The 20,149-nt window shown below is 46.3% G+C and overlaps 1 protein-coding gene across 1 annotated transcript in view; it reads left to right on the forward strand.

The window, feature by feature from the left end:
• Positions 1 to 20,149, forward strand: part of LOC106560529 (phosphatidylinositol 3-kinase regulatory subunit gamma) — a 376,411-nt gene that overhangs the window by 128,553 nt on the left and 227,709 nt on the right. The window contains exons 3-4 of the mRNA XM_045687847.1: positions 9,067 to 9,159; positions 9,273 to 9,350. Of these exons, the coding sequence (XP_045543803.1) occupies positions 9,067 to 9,159; positions 9,273 to 9,350 (171 nt within the window). The remainder of the gene's footprint in view (positions 1 to 9,066; positions 9,160 to 9,272; positions 9,351 to 20,149) is intronic.

Genomic DNA, 20,149 nt, shown 5'->3' on the forward strand with positions numbered 1-20,149 from the left:
TCCAGAAGGACAATCGTCTCTGCAGCACTCTACCAATCAGGCCTTTGTGGTAGAGCGGCCAGACGGAAGCCACTCCTCAGTTTTGGAGCCGGCAGGTAGCCTAGTGGCCAGTAACCGAAAGGTTGCTGGATCAAATCCCCTAGTTGACAAGGTAAAAATCTGTCATTCTGTCCCTGAACAAGGCAGTCAACCCACTGTTCCCCGGTAGGCCGTCAATGTAAATAAGAATTTGTTCTTTACTGACTTACCTAGTTAAATAAAGGTTCATTTAAAAAAAAGTTAAGGCACATGACAGCCCACTTGGAGTTTGCAAAAAGGCACCTAAAGGTATCTTAGACCATGAAAAACAAGATTCTCTGGTCTGATGAAACCAAGCGTCACCAGGAAACCTGGCACCATCCCTACTGTGAAGCATGGTGGTGGCAGCATCATGCTGTGGGGATGTTTTTCAGTGGTGGGGACTGGGAGACTAGTCAGAATTGAGGCCAAGATGAACGGAGCGTGTACATTGATGATATATATTGATATTTTTAATCAATTTTCGAATACGGCTGTAATGTATCAAAATGTGGAAAAAGTCAAGGGTACTGAATACTTTCCGAATGCACTGTATATCACTCTAAGGCATATTTATTTGACAATAGGGGAAATGAAAAAAATTGCTTGATTGCATTAGACATGTAGATTTTTTCTGTCTGCTTTCTTTTCGGAGTGGTGACTTTGTTAACATTATCATCTAATCAAACGTCAAAAATGTTATATCCGACCAAGGGGAATAATAACTGGAAATAGGCAATTTTCTCTTCTCTCGTTTAATACCCATCGATATATCTTTTCTAAACGTGAGTTAAAACCTTTTTGCCAAATTTCCAACGATACCCTCATCATTTTGAGACATAATGTGTGTGTGTGTGTGTGTGTGTGTGTGTGTGTGTGTGTGTGTGTGTGTGTGTGTGTGTGTGTGTGTGTGTGTGTGTGTGTGTGTGTGTGTGTGTGTGTGTGTGTGTGTGTGTGTGTGTGTGTGTGTGTGTGTGTGTGTGTGTGTCTGCTCCTTTGTATCAGAGAGATTGCTTCCATTACTCTGGTGTGGTAGCAGCTTATTCATCTACAATACCTGTTCAGCTGTGGATCTCCTCTTCTTTAACCTCTACAATACCTGCCACACATTAGCATAGCTGGATAGCTGGATATGCTAATCCATAATTGGGATGCTTCTTTCTTTCTTTCTGTCTTTTGTCTCCTAATTGATTCCCAAAAGTGGGAATTTCACAGCTGCTCTCAATTCTACTTGGCTTCTTCTATATGAATTCCAGATGTTGTTTAACTACCCTTTAACTGCTAGTCGCGTATACCGGGTAGGCAGACTTATTCTACGTTATCTTTTTTTCAATCAAACTGGCTGGTTCCCGGCCCAGAATCAGCTTGTCTGATTGAGGCATGGGTCTGAACATCACATCTTAGGCTGAGATAGCAGCTAGCTATGTTATTAGCAAATACATCTATAATGCCCCCCACCTCCAAATGAACACCAACAAACAAACAAACAGCCACTTTATTCTGGTGGGCTGGTGAAACCATGGCAGCAGATGTGGTTAGCCCCAGTGTATTGAAGAAAGAAGCCGGTGGCAGGCATAGGTTTTAATTTGACTATGCGTGTGTGTGATAACAAACAGTTGTGTATGTTTGTCTGGAGGGAGGGAGGAAGGGGGAGAGAGAAAGGAGGCCATTTATTCCTAAATGTATCCATGATTTATGAAGGAGTAATCAAGCAAGGTTGTGGTGGGTGGGTGGAATGTGGGCATGTTTTAGTATTTGTGACCGACTGCCTCGATTCGTTCTTATGTAGCAAAATTTGAAATTGTGTTTTTTATATTGGATAAAAGTAGAGATACAGAGCTAGAAAATTATATTTCATACACTGCAGTTGAGGAAAAATGGGAAAGTCATTCTGCTATGAAAGTTGATAAACTTGTAACCCCACTTTTGAGAAAATGGCCCTTGAATGTTTTGCTACACCTACTGGAGAGCTACCTACCATTCAGCATCATTCACACCCTTTGTTTAGACATGTAGCTAGCTAGGTAGCTAGCTAGCTAAACAATGAACCGGAATAATCTCAACTCATACTACTACCAATACAAACAATGTCATAGCTGTAGTCTGAATCCGCAGGTAGCTAAATCTAACAAACTAGGTTCAATTCTAGCTAGCTAACAATAGGCTAGCAATGCAAATGGTATCTGAATAATATTACTACACAGATCATACATATAACGTCAGCTTTCAAGCCAGCTAGCTAACATTTGCTAACTAACAGTATGCTTAAACATGTAATAAAAATGACTTTCTGACTAAATTAGAAACTTATATCTGAAAATGTAGCTAGACTCTTACCCGTATACATTGATGAATGCTTCATGGCAGACTGGAACCGTTTTGTTTGTAGCTACATCTTGTTTGGCCAACACTGTGTCACGTCACTCAGGTTCACACCGACTGTGGCATGTGCAGAAAGTAGCCCATCACTTTTGTCAACTGATTTGTCGATAGCGCCTGCTAAATTCAGGGCATCAATGTTGAAAACCTGCTACCGCACGGCAAGAGGTACCGGAGCGTCAAGTCTAGGACCAAAAGGATCCTTAACAGCTTCTACCCACAAGCCATAAGACTGCTGAACAATTAATCAAATGGCCACTGGACTATTTACATTGACCCCCCCCCCGTTTGTTTTTCTACACTGCTGCTACTCGCTGTTTAACATCTATGCATAGTCACTTACATGTACAAATGACCTCAACTAACCTGACTCGATACTGGTACCCCCTGTATATTGCCTCATTATTGTTATTTTATTGTGTTACTTTTTATTATTTTTTACTTTTGTTTATTTGGTAAATATTTTCTTAACTCTTCTTGAACTGCACTGTTGGTTAAGAGCTTCACGGTAATTCGGCACATGTGACAAATAAAGTTTGATTTGATTTGTTGAAAAAAGTAGCAAAACTTTTGTAGTTCTCGACAAAATCTGGTGAAATTGCAGTGCCAAATTCAAAATACAGAAATAGTCATAATAAACATTCATAAAAAATACAAGTGTTATACATCGGCTTAAATATTAACTTCTTGTTAATCCAGCCGCTTTGTCAGATTTCAAAAAGGCTTTACGGCGAAAGCATACCATGCGATTATCTGAGGACAGCACCTCTCTTACAAAAGCATACAAACATTTTACAACCAAGTAAAGGAATTACAAAAGTCAGAAATAGCGATAAAATTAATCACCTACCTTTAAAGAGCTTCATTTGGTTGCAGTCACAAGAGTCCCAGCTACACAATACATGTTCATTTTGTTCGATAAAGTCCCTCTTTATATCTCAAAAACTCTGTTTTGTTGTCGCATTTTGTTCAGTAATCCACTGGCTCAAAGGCGGTTAAAACATGCAGACGAATACATCCTAATAGTACCGGTAAAGTTCGTCGAAACATGTCAAATGATGTTTATAATTAATCCTCAGGTTGTCAATTGTCTAAATAATCGATACTATTTCAACCGGACAACAGCGTATTCAATAGAAAGGAAAAACAACGAAGGGCACGCACTCAGTCACGCGCAAACCAGCTCTGCATTCTTCCTCAGTCCACTGTGACAAGGTAGGGGTGGTATACAGAAGATAGCCCTATTTGGTAAAAGACGAAGTCCATATTATGGCAAGAACAACTCAAATAATCAAAGAGAAACGACAGTCCATCATTACTTTAAGACATGAAGATCAGTCAATGCGGAAAATGTCAAGAACTTTGAAAGTTTCTTCAAGCGCAGTCGCAAAAACCATCAAGCGCTATGATGAAACTGGCTCTCATGAGGACCGCCACAGGAATGGAAGACCCAGAGTTACCTCTGCTGCATAGGATAAGTTCATTAGAGTTATGAGCCTCAGAAATTGCAGCCCAAATAAATGCTTCACAGAGTTCAAGTAACAGACATCACAACATCAACTGTTCATAGGAGAATGTGTGAATCAGGCATTCATTGTCGAATTGCTGCAAAGAAACCACTACTAAAGGACACCAATAAGAAGAGACTTGCTTGGGTCAAGAAACTCGAGCAATGGACATTAGACTGTTGGAAATTTGTCCTTTGGTTGAAAAATTTAAGATTTTTGATTCCAACCGCTGTGTCTTTGTGAGACGCGGTGTGGGTGAACAGATGATCTCCGCATGTGTATTTCCCACCGTTAAGCATGGAGGAGGAGGTGTGATGGTGTGGGGATGCTTTGCTGATGACACTGTCTGTGATTTACTTAGAATTCAAAGCACACTTAACCAGCATGCCTACCACAGCATTCTGCAGCGATACACCATCCCATCTGGTTTGGGCTTAGTGGGACTATCATTTGTTTTTCAACAGGACAATGACCCAACACACATCCAGGCTGTGTAAGGGCTATTTTACAAAGAAGGAGAGTGATGGAGTGCTGCATCAGATGACCTGGCCTCCACAATCCCCTGACCTTCACTAAATTGAGATGGTTTGGGATGTGTCGGACCGCAGAGTGAAGGCAAAGCAGCCAACAAGTGCTCAGCATATGTGGGAACTCCTTCAAGACTGTTGGAAAAGCATTCCAGTTGAAGCTGGTTGAGAGAATGCCAAGCATTTGCAAAGCTGTCATCAAGGCAAAGGGTGGCTATTTGAAGAATCTCAAATATAAAATATATTTTGATTTGTTTAACACTTTTTTGGTTACTACATGATTCCGTTCGTGTTATTTCATAGTTTTGATGTCTTCACTATTATTCTACAATGTAGAAAAATGTAGAAAAACCCTTGAATGAGTAGGTGTTCTAAAACTTTTGTCCGGTAGTGTATATAACCACCCAGCTGACCACCTAGCTGACCACCTGTCACAAATACATCCCCAAACCCTCTCTCTCTCTCTCTGAAGCGGGGTGCGTAATTGGCGGTAGAGAAGTCAGGCGCAGGAGAGCAGAACTTTGTAATAACTGGAGATTTATTAAGCAAAACCAATGGCATCCAGAACAACAAGATAAATGGGCACAATTATAACCCGTCGTGCGCACACGGGGAACGTGCACAAGCACAACAATAAACAATCCCACACAAAGACATGGGGGGAACAGAGGGTTAAATACACAAGTAATTGGGGGAATTGAAACCAGTTATGAGGAAAAACAAGACAAAACACATGGAAAATGAAAAGTGGATTGATGATGGCTAGAAGACCGGCGACGTCGGGTCCCCGTCGATGTCCAGAGGGGGCGGAGGAACCTCCCGCACCTCAGACTCCTGGAGCGGGCCAACCACCACCGGCCTGAGGAGAGACACATGGAACGAGGGGTTAATACAGTAATCAGGGGAAAGCTGTAACCTATAAAAACCTTGTTCACTCTCCTCAGGACTTTAAATGGCCCCACAAACCGCGGACCCAGCTTCCGGCAGGGCAGGCGGAGGGGCAGTTTCCGGGTCGAGATCCAGACCCGTTCCCCCGGTGCGAACTCCGGTGCCTCACTGCGGTGACGGTCTGCGCTGGCTTTCTGGCGCAGCACGGCCCGCTGGAGGTGAATATGGGCGGCGTCCCATGTCTACGTCAATGTCTACGTCCAGCTCCCACACTACCGGCATCACCAGGCAGGAGGCCGGGAGTATGGGAGTGGGATCCATGGGCCGCTCCTCTGTGTCATACAGTCGGGACAGTGCGTCTGCCTTCACATTTTGGGAACCTGGTCTGTAGGAAAGGGAAAAAACTAAACGGGTGAAAACATGGCTCACCTTGCCTGGCGAGGGTTCAGTCTCCTCGCTGCCCGGATGTACTCCAGATTGCAGTGGTCAGTCCAGATGAGAAAAGGGTGTTTAGCCCCCTCAAGCCAATGTCTCCAAGCCTTCAGAGCCTTGACGACAGCCAACAGCTCCCGGTCCCCCACGTCATAGTTTCGCTCTGCCGGGCTGAGCTTCTTCGAGAAGAAAGCACAGGGGCGGCGCTTCGGTGGCATACACGAGCGCTGAGAGAGAGCACGGCTCCTATCCCAGCCTCGGATGCGTCCACCTCCACTATGAATGCCAAAGAGGGATCTGGATGGGCCAGCACGGGAGCTGAGGTAAACAGAGCCCTCAGGTGACCAAAAGCCCTGTCCGCCTCAGCCGACCACTGCAAACGTACCAGGCCCCCTTTCAGCAGTGAGGTAATGGGAGCTGCTACCTGACCAAAACCCCGGATAAACCTCTGGTAGTAATTGGCAAACCCTAGGAACTGCTGCACTTCCTTTACCGTGGTGGGAGTCGGCCAATTATGTGCGGCTGAAATGCGGTCACTCTCCATCTCCACCCCCGAGGTGGAAATGCGGTACCCTAGGAAGGAAACGGACTGCTGGAAGAACAGGCATTTCTCAACCTTAATCTACAGGTCATGCTCCAAAAGTCGACCAAGCACCCTGCGCACCAGGGACACATGCTTGGCGCGTGTAACGGAGTATATCAGAATGTCATCGATATACACCACTACACCCTGCCCATGCAGGTCCCTGAAAATCTCGTCTACAAAGGCTTGGAAGACTGATGGAACACTCATCAACCCGTACGGCATGACGAGGTACTCATAATGCCCTGAGGTCATACTGAACGCCGTCTTCCACTCGTCTCCCTCCCGGATACGCACCAGGTTGTAAGCACTCCTGAGATCTAGTTTGGTGAAGAAGCGCGCCCCGTGCATTGACTCAATCGCCGTGGCGATAAGAGGTAGCGGGTAACTGTACCTCACCGTGATCTGATTTAGGTCTCGGTAGTCAATACACGGGCGCAGACCTCCCTCTTTCTTCTTCACAAAAAATAAACTCGAGGAGGCGGGTGAAGTGGAGGACCGAATGTACCCCTGACGCAGGGATTCGGAGACATATGTTTCCAAAGCCGTCATCTCCGCCTGTGAGTGGGGATACACGTGACTCCTGGGAAGTGCAGCGTCTACCAGGAGATTTATCGCATAATCGCCTCGTCGATGGGGTGGTAATTGAGTCGCCTTCTATTTGGAGAATGCAAGAGCCAAATCGGCATATTCAGGGGGAATGCGCTCGGTGGAGACCTGGTCTGGACTTTCCACCGTAGTAGCACCAACGGAAACCCCTAAACACCTCCCCAAGCACTCTCGCGACCACCCCGTGAGAGCCCTCCGTTGCCAAGAAACAGTGGGGTCACGACAAGCTAACCAGGGTAGGCCTAGCACCACGGGAAACACAGGAGAGTCAATGAGGAAGAGACTGATTCTCTCCTTCTGACCCCCCTGCGTCACCATACCCAGAGGAGCGGTGGCCTCCCTAATCAACCCTGACCCTAATGGTCGACTGTCTACGGCGGGAACGGGAAGGGCACAGCCACGGGAACAATGGGGATCCCTAAACTAAGGGCAACGATCTGTCTATAACGATCTGTCTATAAAATTCCCAGCCGCGCCTGAATCGACGAGCGCCTTATGCTGGGAATGCGGGGAAAACTCAGGAAAATAAACATACAAAAACATGTGTGCAACAGAGGGCTCTGGGTGAGAAGGGTGCCGGCTCACCTGGAGTGACGCCAGAGTGCCCTGCCTGCTGCCTCGATCCCCAGAGGAACCAACCCGGCACCGACCGGCAGTGTGACCTCTGCGGCCACAGATGGTGCACGAGCCGGAACCTCCTCCAGTCTCCCTACGCACAGCACCTCCCTGCTCCATGCGCACCGGAGCGGCTGTGCTGGGGGATGGAACCGACAGAACCCGATCTGGACGTCCGCAGGTGGCCAGCAGGTTATCGAGCCGAATGGACAGGGCCACCAGCAGGTCGAATGTGAGGGTGGTGTCCCTGCAGGCCAACTCCTGACGGACATCTTCGCGCAAACTGCAGCGATAGTGGTCGATCAGGGCCCTATCGTTCCATCCCGCGCTGGCGGCCAGGGTCCGAAAATCCATGGCGAACTCCTGGGCCAACAGACAACTGAGCTGAGAGAGGGAACATTTCTGTCTGTCTGTCTGTCTGTCTGTCTGTCTGTCTGTCTGTCTGTCTGTCTGTCTGTCTGTCTGTCTGTCTGTCTGTCTGTCTGTCTGTCTGTCTGTCTGTCTGTCTGTCTGTCTGTCTGTCTGTCTGTCTCTCTCTCTCTCTCTCTCTCTCTCTCTCTCTCTCTCTCTCTCATATAACTCCAATAATACAATGACTCCCATGCTAATGCCGTGTACCTACACTAATGGTATCTCCTATGGGGACAGCTGAAAACCCCTTAAAGATTCTAGATAGCACCTTTCTTTCTAATAGTGAATGCTAATGTAAGGCAGCATTCCTACAACCGTTTTACTCTTGATGATAATGGCAACAGATTCCCCTGAGCGTGTGTAGAAAGCATATAGGGTGTGTGTGGTGTGGTAGAGGCCGTGGTGAGAGAGTGGGCAGGGAGCAGTGGATTGGCTGGTATGTTCTGTGGTGTGACCAGGGCCTCACCTTTTGGCTGACATTTAACAAGGTATTTACCCATGCGTGTGTGTGTGTGTGTGTGTGTGTGTGTGTGTGTGTGTGTGTGTGTGTGTGTGTGTATCCTGACCACTCAGGCAGCAGGTGCGCTAACACACACACATGACCATACCCACACACACAGTGGGGAGGGGGGTTGAAGTTGAAGATGGTGTGGGTGTGTGTGTGTGGATAGTGCATTTGTCACACGGAGCAGAAGAGCGGAATTTAAATGATGCTCCTGAAAGAAACAGAGATGCACAGAGGCAGTGCAGGTCAAACACTTACGTATGCACATCCACGTCTCTCTCTCTCTCGCTCTCTTTATTTCCTCTCTCTCTCTTTATTCTCTCTCTCTCTTTATTTTCTCTCTCTCTTGCTCTCTCTTTTGCTCTCTCACACACACACATTCATGTTTGGGTCTGTGGTTGAGTGTGGATCAGTAAGGGAAGCACTAAGGGAATGTGGTTGACTTCTCTCATTTCTCTTGATTTACGCATGTGTGCATTGTCTATGTGTATATCTCTGAACAATGTTCTCCCTCTCTCTCTCTCTCTCTCTCTCTCTCTCTCTCTCTCTCAGGTGGGGGGCCAAGGGAGGCCCCAGAGGTGTGTGCTCTGCCTGAACAGGTTCCTGTGGCACTACACAGGTTGATAGAAGCTCTGGAGAGACAAGGTAAACACTTCCATAAATAAGAGGAAATATCATGTTGGAAATTTATATTGTACACATTCTGGAATTATCACGCCACGCTATTTCAGTAATTTCTTTCCCCTGCTCTTGTCTAGGGTTGGAGAGTGAGCCTTTGTACCGGACCACCCCAGCCTCCACCGGACCCCCAGAACTGAGACAGGCTCTAGACACAGGTACACAAACCCTACACAACCCTACATAACACAGGTACATAAACCCTACTTAACCATACATAAGAGAGGTACATAAACCCTATATAACCCTAGAAAACCCTACTTAACACAGGTACATAAACCTATATAACCATACATAACACAGGTACATAAACCCTATATAACCCTACATAAAACATGTACATAATCCCTATATAACCCTACATAACACAGGTACATTATCCCTATATACCCCTACATAACACAGGTACATAATCCCATATATAACCCTACATAAAACATGTACATAATCCCTATATAACCCTACATAAAACAGGTACATAATCCCAATAAAACCCCATTTAACACAACTCTGGAAACAGGTACATGAACCCTGTGTTCACACTTTGTGTGCAACTCCAATCTTAACAGTGTTTTATCATGTCAGGACACAACTCCAATCTTAACAATGTTTTATCATGTCAGGACACAACTCCAATCTTAACAGTGTTTTATCATGTCAGGACACAACTCCAATCTTAACAATGTTTTATTATGTCAGGACACAACTCCAATCTTAACAGTGTTTTATCATGTCAGGACACAACTCCAATCTTAACAGTGTTTTATCATGTCAGGACACAACTCCAATCCCAAATTGAGGAGCTACGGTATTTGTAAACTGAAATTGCAGCATGTCAGCTCAACAGGTGTGAGCCTGTCAGGTCTTTAACAGCCAGACTGGGCAATAATACATCTTGCATATAGAATCACTCAGAACAGCTTCTCTCAGGTGTGCTAAGACTCATACAGAACTGCTGAAAGTCCGAGATCTTAGTCTATTGGGGCAGAAGGAAAGTTGGGAAAGTTTGTGTTGAAGTACAGGCTGGCTCCACAAGGGAGTGCTCTGCCTCTGCACTATTTGGCAGACAGAATAGAACACGCCTGGGCTTCCCAAAAGCATCGAAGCACTAAGTTCATCTTAGTTCCATTGAGACTAAATGGACGGAAGATGATCTTAGTGCTACGATGCTTTTGGGAAACCCAGCCTTGAACTCTAACTGGGACTGTCTCAGCCTTGAACTCTAACTGGGACAGTCTCAGCCTTTAACTCTAACTGGGACTGTCTCAGCCCTGAACTCTAACTGGGACTGTCTCAGCCCTGAACTCTAACTGGGACTGTCTCAGCCCAGAACTCTAACTGGGACTGTCTCAGCCCAGAACTCTAACTGGGACTGTCTCAGCCCTGAACTCTAACTGGGACTGTCTCAGCCCTGAACTCTAACTGGGACTGTCTCAGCCCAGAACTCTAACTGGGACTGTCTCAGCCTTTAACTCTAACTGGGACTGTCTCAGCCCTGAACTCTAACTGAGACTGTCTCAGCCCTGAACTCTAACTGGGACTGTCTCAGCCTTGAACTCTAACTGGGACTGTCTCAGCCCAGAACTCTAACTGGGACTGTCTCAGCCTTCAACTATAACTGGGACTGTCTCAGCCCTGAACTCTAACTGGGACTGTCTCAGCCTTTAACTCTAACTGGGACTGTCTCAGCCCTGAACTCTAACTGGGACTGTCTCAGCCCAGAACTCTAACTGGGACTGTCTCAGCCCAGAACTCTAACTGGGACTGTCTCAGCCTTTAACTCTAACTGGGACTGTCTCAGCCCTGAACTCTAACTGGGACTGTCTCAGCCTTTAACTCTAACTGGGACTGTCTCAGCCCAGAACTCTAACTGGGACTGTCTCAGCCCTGAACTCTAACTGGGACTGTCTCAGCTTTGAACTCTAACTGGGACTGTCTCAGCCCACAGCATTATAAACACTAAAGAGGACGCACAGTATAACACAGCATTACACAGTGTAACACAGTATAACAGAGTGTAACATAACACATAACATTACATAGCATTACACAGTATATCACAGTATAACACAGTATAACATAACACATAGTATTACACAGCATTACACAGTATAACATAACACATAATATTACATAGCATTACACAGTATAACACAGCATTACACAGTATAACACAGTATAACACAGTATAACATAACACATAGTATTACACAGCATTACACAGTATAACATAACACATAACATTACACAGTATAACACAGTATAACACAGTATAGCATAACACATAACATTACATAGCATTACACAGCATTACACAGAATAACATAACACATAACATAACACAGTATAACACAGTATAACATAACACACAGCATTACACAGCATTACACAGCATAACACAGCAGGTTCTAAGAGCTTTGAAAAATATATATTTGCCTCAACATTCCATGACGAACACTAAGGCATAGTTGGCAGAATAGATTGATGCAGTTCAATGTATGATTAATATAATTCACCAATACATTTCTTGGTAGTACAAAAAATATTGCTATCAGGTTGTAAATCACAGCTGGCCTGGTACATTGTTGGCTGCCTCCATTCGGGATGCACTGTTTCAGTTTCAATGACTCAATATTCTGGACAAAAAAACGAACGAATTTAACTAATGTTGGGAATGACAATACAATCAAACTAGCAAGGGCAAGGATCACAAGTCAGTCATAACGTGGCTAATAGGCTAGCCTATCAATTTATGTAGCAAGCTAAAAACAGTTTTTAACGTTAGCTAGATAGCTACCTAGCTAGGAGGATGTCATGGTATGTCATTGGAGGAGTGACAAACTTTTTCCCCTCATATCATTTTTTCGGTGGCTAAACACAGCTAGAGATGCAGGTGTCATTTGGTTAGCTAGCATGAACTGGAACAACTGTTATCCAGTAAGCATATCTCTTGCGTTTGCAAATTCACTCTGGCTACTCTATCTACTCCAATTTCAGAGCACTCTCGCAGGTGTGTGTCAGAGCACAGAATAACTGATGCATTTACGAATGCGCAACATCCGCTGAATATGACCGGTGTCAGTAAACGTAGGCAAAGAAAGTAATAGTTAGTCACGAACGCTCTCGATAACATGTAAACAGCCTAACCAGCTCTGCTAGAACAAGTAAAAGGGTCAGAGTAAGCTGTTCTCTCCTTTGTGTCTGGAAGTAGCTAGCTAGCAAGCTAGCCAACTTTAGCCAATTTGCTTTGGGTGCTTGGTTGGGACAAGCATGCATTGTTGGCAGGCAAGCTGCAGAAGGACGAGTAGGCTACATTTCCCCATCGTTTATCAGTGCAATTTTGACGGCCAACTAGCTGAAAAAGTTTGAGAGGGTTTATCTAATGTTCCTTCGTTAGATGTTGCTTGCCTACGGAGCTGTGAGAGGAACGGCACCTCCGTACCTTCAGGCTCTGATCAGTCCCTACACCCAAAGAAGGGCACTGCGTTCATCCATCTCTGGCCTGCTCGCCTCCCTACCTCAGTGGAAGCACAGTTCCCGCTCAGCCCAGTCAAAACTGTTCGCTGCTCTGGCACCCCAATGGTGGAACAAGCTCCCTCACGACGCCAGGACAGCGGAGTCAATCACCACCTTCCCGAGACACCTGAAACTCCACCTCTTTAAGGAATACCTGGGATAGGATAAAGTAATCCTTCTAACCCCCCCCCCCCCCCCCAATAAAAAAATATATAGATGTACTATTGGAAAGTGGTTGTTCCACTGGATATCATAAGGTGAATGCACTAATTTGTAAGTCGCTCTGGATAAGAGCGTCTGCTAAATGACATAAATGTAAAAATGTTAGCTCATCTTTCTCTGGCTAGCATTAGTTGTTGATCTTTTTGTTGTTGATGTGGAGGAGAGAGTCTACATTTTTATGGTTGTTTGATCAATATGACTGTAAAGTTCCCAAATGTAAGAGGACTCCCAAGTGGTATTGAAATATTTGCAGAAATTCATTCAGGTGTATATTGTGGCTTTTGGTGAATGCGTTCAACGTGAATGATGGCAGGCCTGTTTGCAAATGGATTGTTTGCATAAAGGTCTACTGTAGCTCTGATTGGCTATGACGCATCGGTCAACGTAGACTCTGGTCCTGGACGAGACAGATGTTTTTATTAGGTTTTATTTACTGCAGTGTCTATTAATTGTCCAAACGCACGGCTGCTTTCCCACTCTATATTGCTATAGGATTTTCACAAATGCCTTAGTATACGTAAATTCCCAAACATTTTTGGTATTTATGAAAACGTGAAAATGACCATATCTAAGTGCTCGCTTGTCAGAATATGTTTTTTAAAAAGTGTATTATTCTTCCTGGGGGTGTATATGAACAGATTAAAATAAGATTTAATGTTGCTAAAATGCTGTCAGCTCCATTCCACTTTACAATATAACACACTGTATCTACACAGTTTCAGAGCTATATTGGTTTGATTATTTATTATCAATGAGCCGATATGAATCTTCCCTGAAAGAAAGTCATGTTTTTCTATTGAATTCTACTGATTATTTATGAATCCTTGAAGAACCACAATTGTTCAGCGTGTTATAGGTGCTCACACAAGCAAACACACACACACACAAACACACACTTACACAGTGGACTCTAGGTCCTAGCGAATTCAACACACATGTACAATACACGTAGAAATGCATACATAAACTCAGCAAAAAATAAACGTGCTCTCACTGTCAACTGCATTTATTTTCAGCAATGTAAATATTTGTATGAACATAACAAGATTCAACAACTGAGACATAAAGTGAACAAGTTCCACAGACATGTGACTAACAGAAATGGAATAATGTGTCCCTGAACAAAGGGGGGGTCAAAATCAAAAGTACCAGTCAGTATCTGGTGTGGCCACCAGCTGCATTAAGTTCCGCAGTGCATCTCCTGCTCATGGACTGCACCAGATTTGCCAGTTCTTACTGTGAGATGTTACCCCACTCTTCCACCAAGGCACCTGCAAGTCCCCGGACATTTCTGGGGGGAATGGCCCTAGCCCTCACCCTCCAATCCAACAGGTCCCAGACGTGCTCAATGGGATTGAGATCCGGGCTCTTTGCTGGCCATGGCAGAACACTGACATTCCTGTCTTGCAAGAAATCACACACAGAACGAGCAGTATGGCTGGTGGCATTGTCATGCTGGAGGGTCATGTCAGGATGAGCCTGCAGGGAGGGTACCACATGAGGGAGGAGGATGTCTTCCCTTAACGCACAGCGTTGAGATTGACTGCAATGACAACAAGCTCAGTCCGATGAAGCTGTGACACACCGAACCAGACCATGACGGACCCTCCACCTCCAAATTGATCCCGCTCCAGAGTACAGGCCTCAGTGTAACGCTCATTCCTTCTACGATAAACGCGAATCCGACCATCACCCCTGTTGAGACAAAACCGCGACTTGTCAGTGAAGAGCACTTTTTGCCAGTCCTGTCTGGTCTAGCGACGGTGGGTTTGTGCCCATAGGCGACATTGTTGCCGGTGATGTCTGGTGAGGACCTGCCTTACAACAGGCCTACAAGTCCTCGGTCCAGCCCCTCTCAGTCTGAGCACTGATGGAGGGATTGTGCGTTCCTGGTGTAACTCGGGCAGTTGTTGTTGCCATCCTGTACCTGTCACGCAGGTGTGATGTTCGGATGTACCGATCCTGTGCAGGTGTTGTTACAGGTGGTCTGCCACTGCGAGGACGATCAGCTGTCCATCCTGTCTCCCTGTAGCGCAGGGACATTGCAATTTATTGCCCTGGCCACATCTGCAGTCCTCATGCCTCCTTGCAGCATGCCTAAGGCACGTTCACACAGATGAGCAGGGACCCTGGGCATCTTTTTTTGATGTTTTTCAGGGTCAGTAGAAAGGCCTCTTTAGCGTCCTAACCCTAACTGGGACCTTAATTGCCTACCGTCTGTAAGCTGTTTGTGTCTTAATGACCGTTCCACAGGTGCATGTTCATTAACTGTTTATGGTTCATTGAACAAGCATGGGAAATAGTGTTTAAACCCTTTACAATGAAGATCTGTGAAGATGTTTGGACTTTTATGAATTATCTTTGAAAGACAGGGTCCTGAAAAAGGGACGTTTCTTTTTTTGCTGAGTTTATGTACATACAAGTAACTTCCCAAATAAAGGAAACACCAACATAAAGTGTCTTAATAGGACTTTGAGGCACCAGCTTCAATATGCCTGGAATAGATTCTGCAAGTGTCTGGAACTCTATTGGAGGGTTGTGGCACCATTATTCCACAAGAAATTCCATAATTTGGTGTTTTGTTGATGGTGGTGGAAAGTGCTCACCGGCGCTGACTGAGACAGCCATGGCATATGGTTAACATTTTTCATGCTCATCAAACCATTCAATGACCACTCGTGCCCTGTGGATGGGGGCACTGTCATCCACTCCCATCAGGGTATAAATTATTCACCATAGGTTGAAGGTGATCACTCAGAATGGCTGTGTATTTACTGCCATTTACCTTTCCCTCTAAGGGGTTGAGTGGACCTGAACCATGCCAGAAAAATGCACCCCACACCAGAACCCGCATTTACTCAAGAGTTTCCATTATTTTGGCAGTTACATGTACATTACGTGCATGGAAAGAGCAAGGCGAGCTAACATACACGGACTGGTCATATGTCCCCATAGGAGTAGACATGGGAGAGGAAATACATGTATAGAAATGGGTTGACACATGGCTCTTATACATAAATACATACATGGACAGTTCAGGGCTGCCTGTCACAAAGCGAAGGACACACACGTCTGATGATCTCAGTAGGGAGAGGAAGAGTGGGAGGAAGACACAGAACAAATTAAAACGATAAACAGAAAGAATAGGAGAAAATATATATGTGTGTGTGTGTGTGTGTGTGTGTGTGTGTGTGTGTGTGTGTGTGTGTGTGTGTGTGTGTGTGTGTGTGTGTGTGTGTGCGTGTGTGCGTGCGTGTGCGTGTCTGTGTGTGTGTCGGAAGGCTCACCCAGTCATGCAGCCACAGAAACCTGCCTAGAACCATTACCTCATCGAGCAGACTGCAGATTGGTAAATGGCACGGGAGTTGCTATGGTGACAGCTAGCCGTTTTTAGCTGTTGCTTCAGTGATGCCCACACGGGTCGTTGTTTTAGCTGCACCGTACGGTAACAGCACTGGTATATGAACCACACTGATTATGTGCATGATGTAGTCACCCAGCCGCCAACTTCACTGGCATAGAGTGGGAACACAGTTTTGGAGAGGATGACTCATATACACACACACACACACACACACACACACACACACACACACACACACACACACACACACACACACAAACACAAACAAACAAACAAACAAACAAACAAACAAACAAACACACATACACTAATCATACTTGCACACACAGCCACCTGTTGTTTTTCAGAATGAACCCAGGTACTGGGATCTGTAGTTTTATCAAATCTCCCGAACCTCCATATCTAGACCCTGCCCTGCTTGGACGATGCCTAGGAACAGAGTCACACCCTGTATGCCCAATGAAGACAGAGAGACTGCACACTTCACCCCTTCTCCCCACCTTCTCTGCCTCTTTATCCACTCTCTCTCTTTTTCATTCACTCATTCATCACCATCCCTTTTCCCCTCCCTACCTCCATGACAGGAGCCGCTGAGATCAGCAAAGCACAAATTAAAAAACACTCCTCTCTTCCTCTCCTTCCTCCCCTCTCATTGGCTCTGGGTGATGTCACCGTGTGCCGTATGCACTCGTCGATAACCTATTAGAGCCCAGCGTTGGTTTTACAGTCAGCTGGGGAGTGCTCGCCTAGCGGCTCTTCTGCTGCCTAAGCTCATACACTGACCACTGTATATTACCTAGCTACCTACCTAGCTAACTACTTACCTACCCACCTACCTACCTAGCTAACTACATACCTAGCTACCTAACTAACTAGCTACCTACCTAGCTAACTACCTACCTAGGTAACTACCTAACTAACTAACTACCTACCTACCTAGCTAGCTAACTACTTAGCTAACTACCTACCTAGCTACGTAACTAGCTACCTACCCAACTACCTAGCTAGCTGGCTAACTGCCTAGCTAACTACCTACCTCGCAACCTAACTAGCTACCTACCTAGCTACGTAGCTAACTACCCACCTAACTACCTAACTAGCTACCAACCTAGCTACCTACCTAGCTACCTATCTACCTAGCTAACTACCTAGCTAACAACCTACCTTTGGTTTTATGACAGTCATTTAACTTAAACTGTGTGATTAATTAACAGACAAGGGAACAGCGATTTGTCGCCAAGTGAGCTACAACTTCCTTCCTTCTAAGGAAGGAACGCCATTAAAGATTACCCACCCCGGGAAGGGAATGATTCGATGCCTGGTCTCTCTCTCGGTGGCATTGTCAGTTTGTTTGTCTATTTGTTCAGCGGTATAATGCCTCAGTCATCCTGGACAGAGACGTGAGAGGCTCTTCTAGTCACTCCCTCTCTCCTGTCATGAACTCCTATTAGCCTTATTACATTGTTATTAGCCTGTAAGGCTGGGTTCACACTCCTAGTGCTCATCTCAGTCTCATGTGTTGCTGCCTGGTGAAACAGTGGGCGGACTAGGTACTGTACTGGGGTGATATTGTATTGTATCAGTAGACTAGTACTGTACTGGGGTGATATTGTATTGTATCAGTAGACTAGTACTGTACTGGGGTGATATTGTATTGTATCAGTAGACTAGTACTGTACTGGGGTGATATTGTATTGTATCAGTAGACTAGTACTGTACTGGGAGGATATTGTATTGTATCAGTAGACTAGTACTGTACTGGGGTGATATTGTATTGTATCAGTAGACTAGTACTGTACTGGGGTGATATTGTATTGTATCAGTAGACTAGTACTGTACTGGGATGATATTGTATTGTATCAGTACACTAGTACTGTACTGGGAGGATATTGTATTGCATCAGTAGACTAGTACTGTATTGGGATGATATTGTATTGTATCAGTAGACTAGTACTGTACTGGGATGATATTGTATTGTATCAGTAGACTAGTACTGTACTGGGGTGATATTGTATTGTATCAGTAGACTAGTACTGTACTGGGATGATATTGTATTGTATCAGTAGACTAGTACTGTACTGGGATGATATTGTATTGTATCAGTAGACTAATACTGTACTGGGGTGATATTGTGTCAGTAGGTAGAGTAGCACTGTACTGGGGTGATATTGTGTCAGTAGGTAGAGTAGCACTGTACTGGGGTGATATTGTGTCAGTAGGTAGAGTAACACTACTGGGGTGATATTGTGTCAGTAGGTAGAGTAGCACTGTACTAGGGTGATATTGATATACACAGAAACATAAACATGCCATCAGCTCCTTGCCCTCAATGATGACATAATTATGTGCCAGGTGGCCCCTTTCTTCCCCAAATTCTCCCACAATCCACTCCTGTCTTAGTAACGCTGTATACTCTGTTCCATTCCAGTCTGCTGCAGTTTGTATGTTTTACCCTCTGTCCCCTCCACTTCCTGTCGTCATCTCCACCTGCTCTCTTCCACTCAGTGGAGGTAAAGCATCCCTCCCTCCCTCCCTCTCTCCAGCGATGATGTCACCTCCTAGCAGAGCAGCAGCAGTCCTGTGTTGTTGGAGTCAGGCCTCTTATGACAGAGCAGAGAAACACTCTCTCTCACTCTGCCCCTCCAGCTCCCCATGTCTCATACCCTCTGTTGCTATCTCCTTCGGTTTCTCATTATTTCTCACGTCTCCCTCTTTACCTCCCTCTTTATCTCCCTCCCTTTATTTCTCCATCTCCCTTCTTTCTTTCTCTCTTGCCAGTTGACACTGTGTGGCTGTCCTGTGTTAGATGTTATTTTGGCTGTTTATTGTCCTGGTACTGGGCTGGGGTGGGCTGGGGTGGTACTAGGCTTGGCTGGGCTGGTACTGGGCTGGCACTCGGCTGGGGTGGTACTGGGGTGGTACTGGGGTTAGCTGGTACTGGGCTGGGCAGGTACTGGGCTGGTACTGGGCTGGGCTGGTACTGGGCTGGTACTGGGCTGGTACTGAGATGGTACTGGGCTGGGGTGAGGTGGGCTGGTACTGGGCTGGGCTGGTACTGGGCTGGTACTGGGCTGGTGTGGGCTAGTACTGGGCTGGTGTGGGCTGGTAATGGGCTGGTACTGGGCTGGGCTGGTACTGGGCTGGTACTGGGCTGGGGTGGGCTAGTACTGGGCTGGTGTGGGCTGGTAATGGGCTGGTGTGGGCTGGTACTGGGCTGGGGTGGACTGCTACTGGGCTGGGCTGGTAATGGGCTGGTACTGGGCTGGGATGGGCTGGTACTGGGCTGGTACTGGGCTGGTACTGAGATGGTACTGGGCTGGGGTGAGGTGGGCTGGTACTGAGATGGTACTGGGCTGGGGTGAGGTGGGCTGGTACTGGGCTGGTACTGGGCTGGGCTGGTACTGGGCTGGTACTGGGCTGGGCTGGTACTGGGCTGGAGTGGGCTGGTGCTGGGCTGGTACTGGGCTGAGGTGGGCTGGTACTGGGCTGGAGTGGGCTGGTGCTGGGCTGGTACTGGGCTGGGGTGGGCTAGTACTGGGCTGGTACTGGGCTGGGGTGGGCTAGTACTGGGCTGGTACTGGGTTGTGGTGGGCTAGTACTGGGCTGGTGTGGGCTGGTACTGGGCTGGTGTGGGCTGGTACTGGGCTGGGGTGGACTGCTACTGGGCTGGGCTGGTAATGGGCTGGTACTGGGCTGGGATGGGCTGGTACTGGGCAGGGCTGGTACTGGGCTGGGCTGTGGTGTGTTGTGTGCTCCTGCCCTGTCCAGTCCTGCCCTGTCCTGTCAAGTCCTGCTCTGCCCTGTCCTGCCCTGTTCAGGCTTGTTCTGTCCAGTCCTGTGCTGTGCTGTCCTGTC

The sequence above is a fragment of the Salmo salar genome, chromosome ssa10, assembly GCF_905237065.1.
Source record: "Salmo salar chromosome ssa10, Ssal_v3.1, whole genome shotgun sequence".
Classification (NCBI taxonomy): domain Eukaryota; kingdom Metazoa; phylum Chordata; class Actinopteri; order Salmoniformes; family Salmonidae; genus Salmo; species Salmo salar.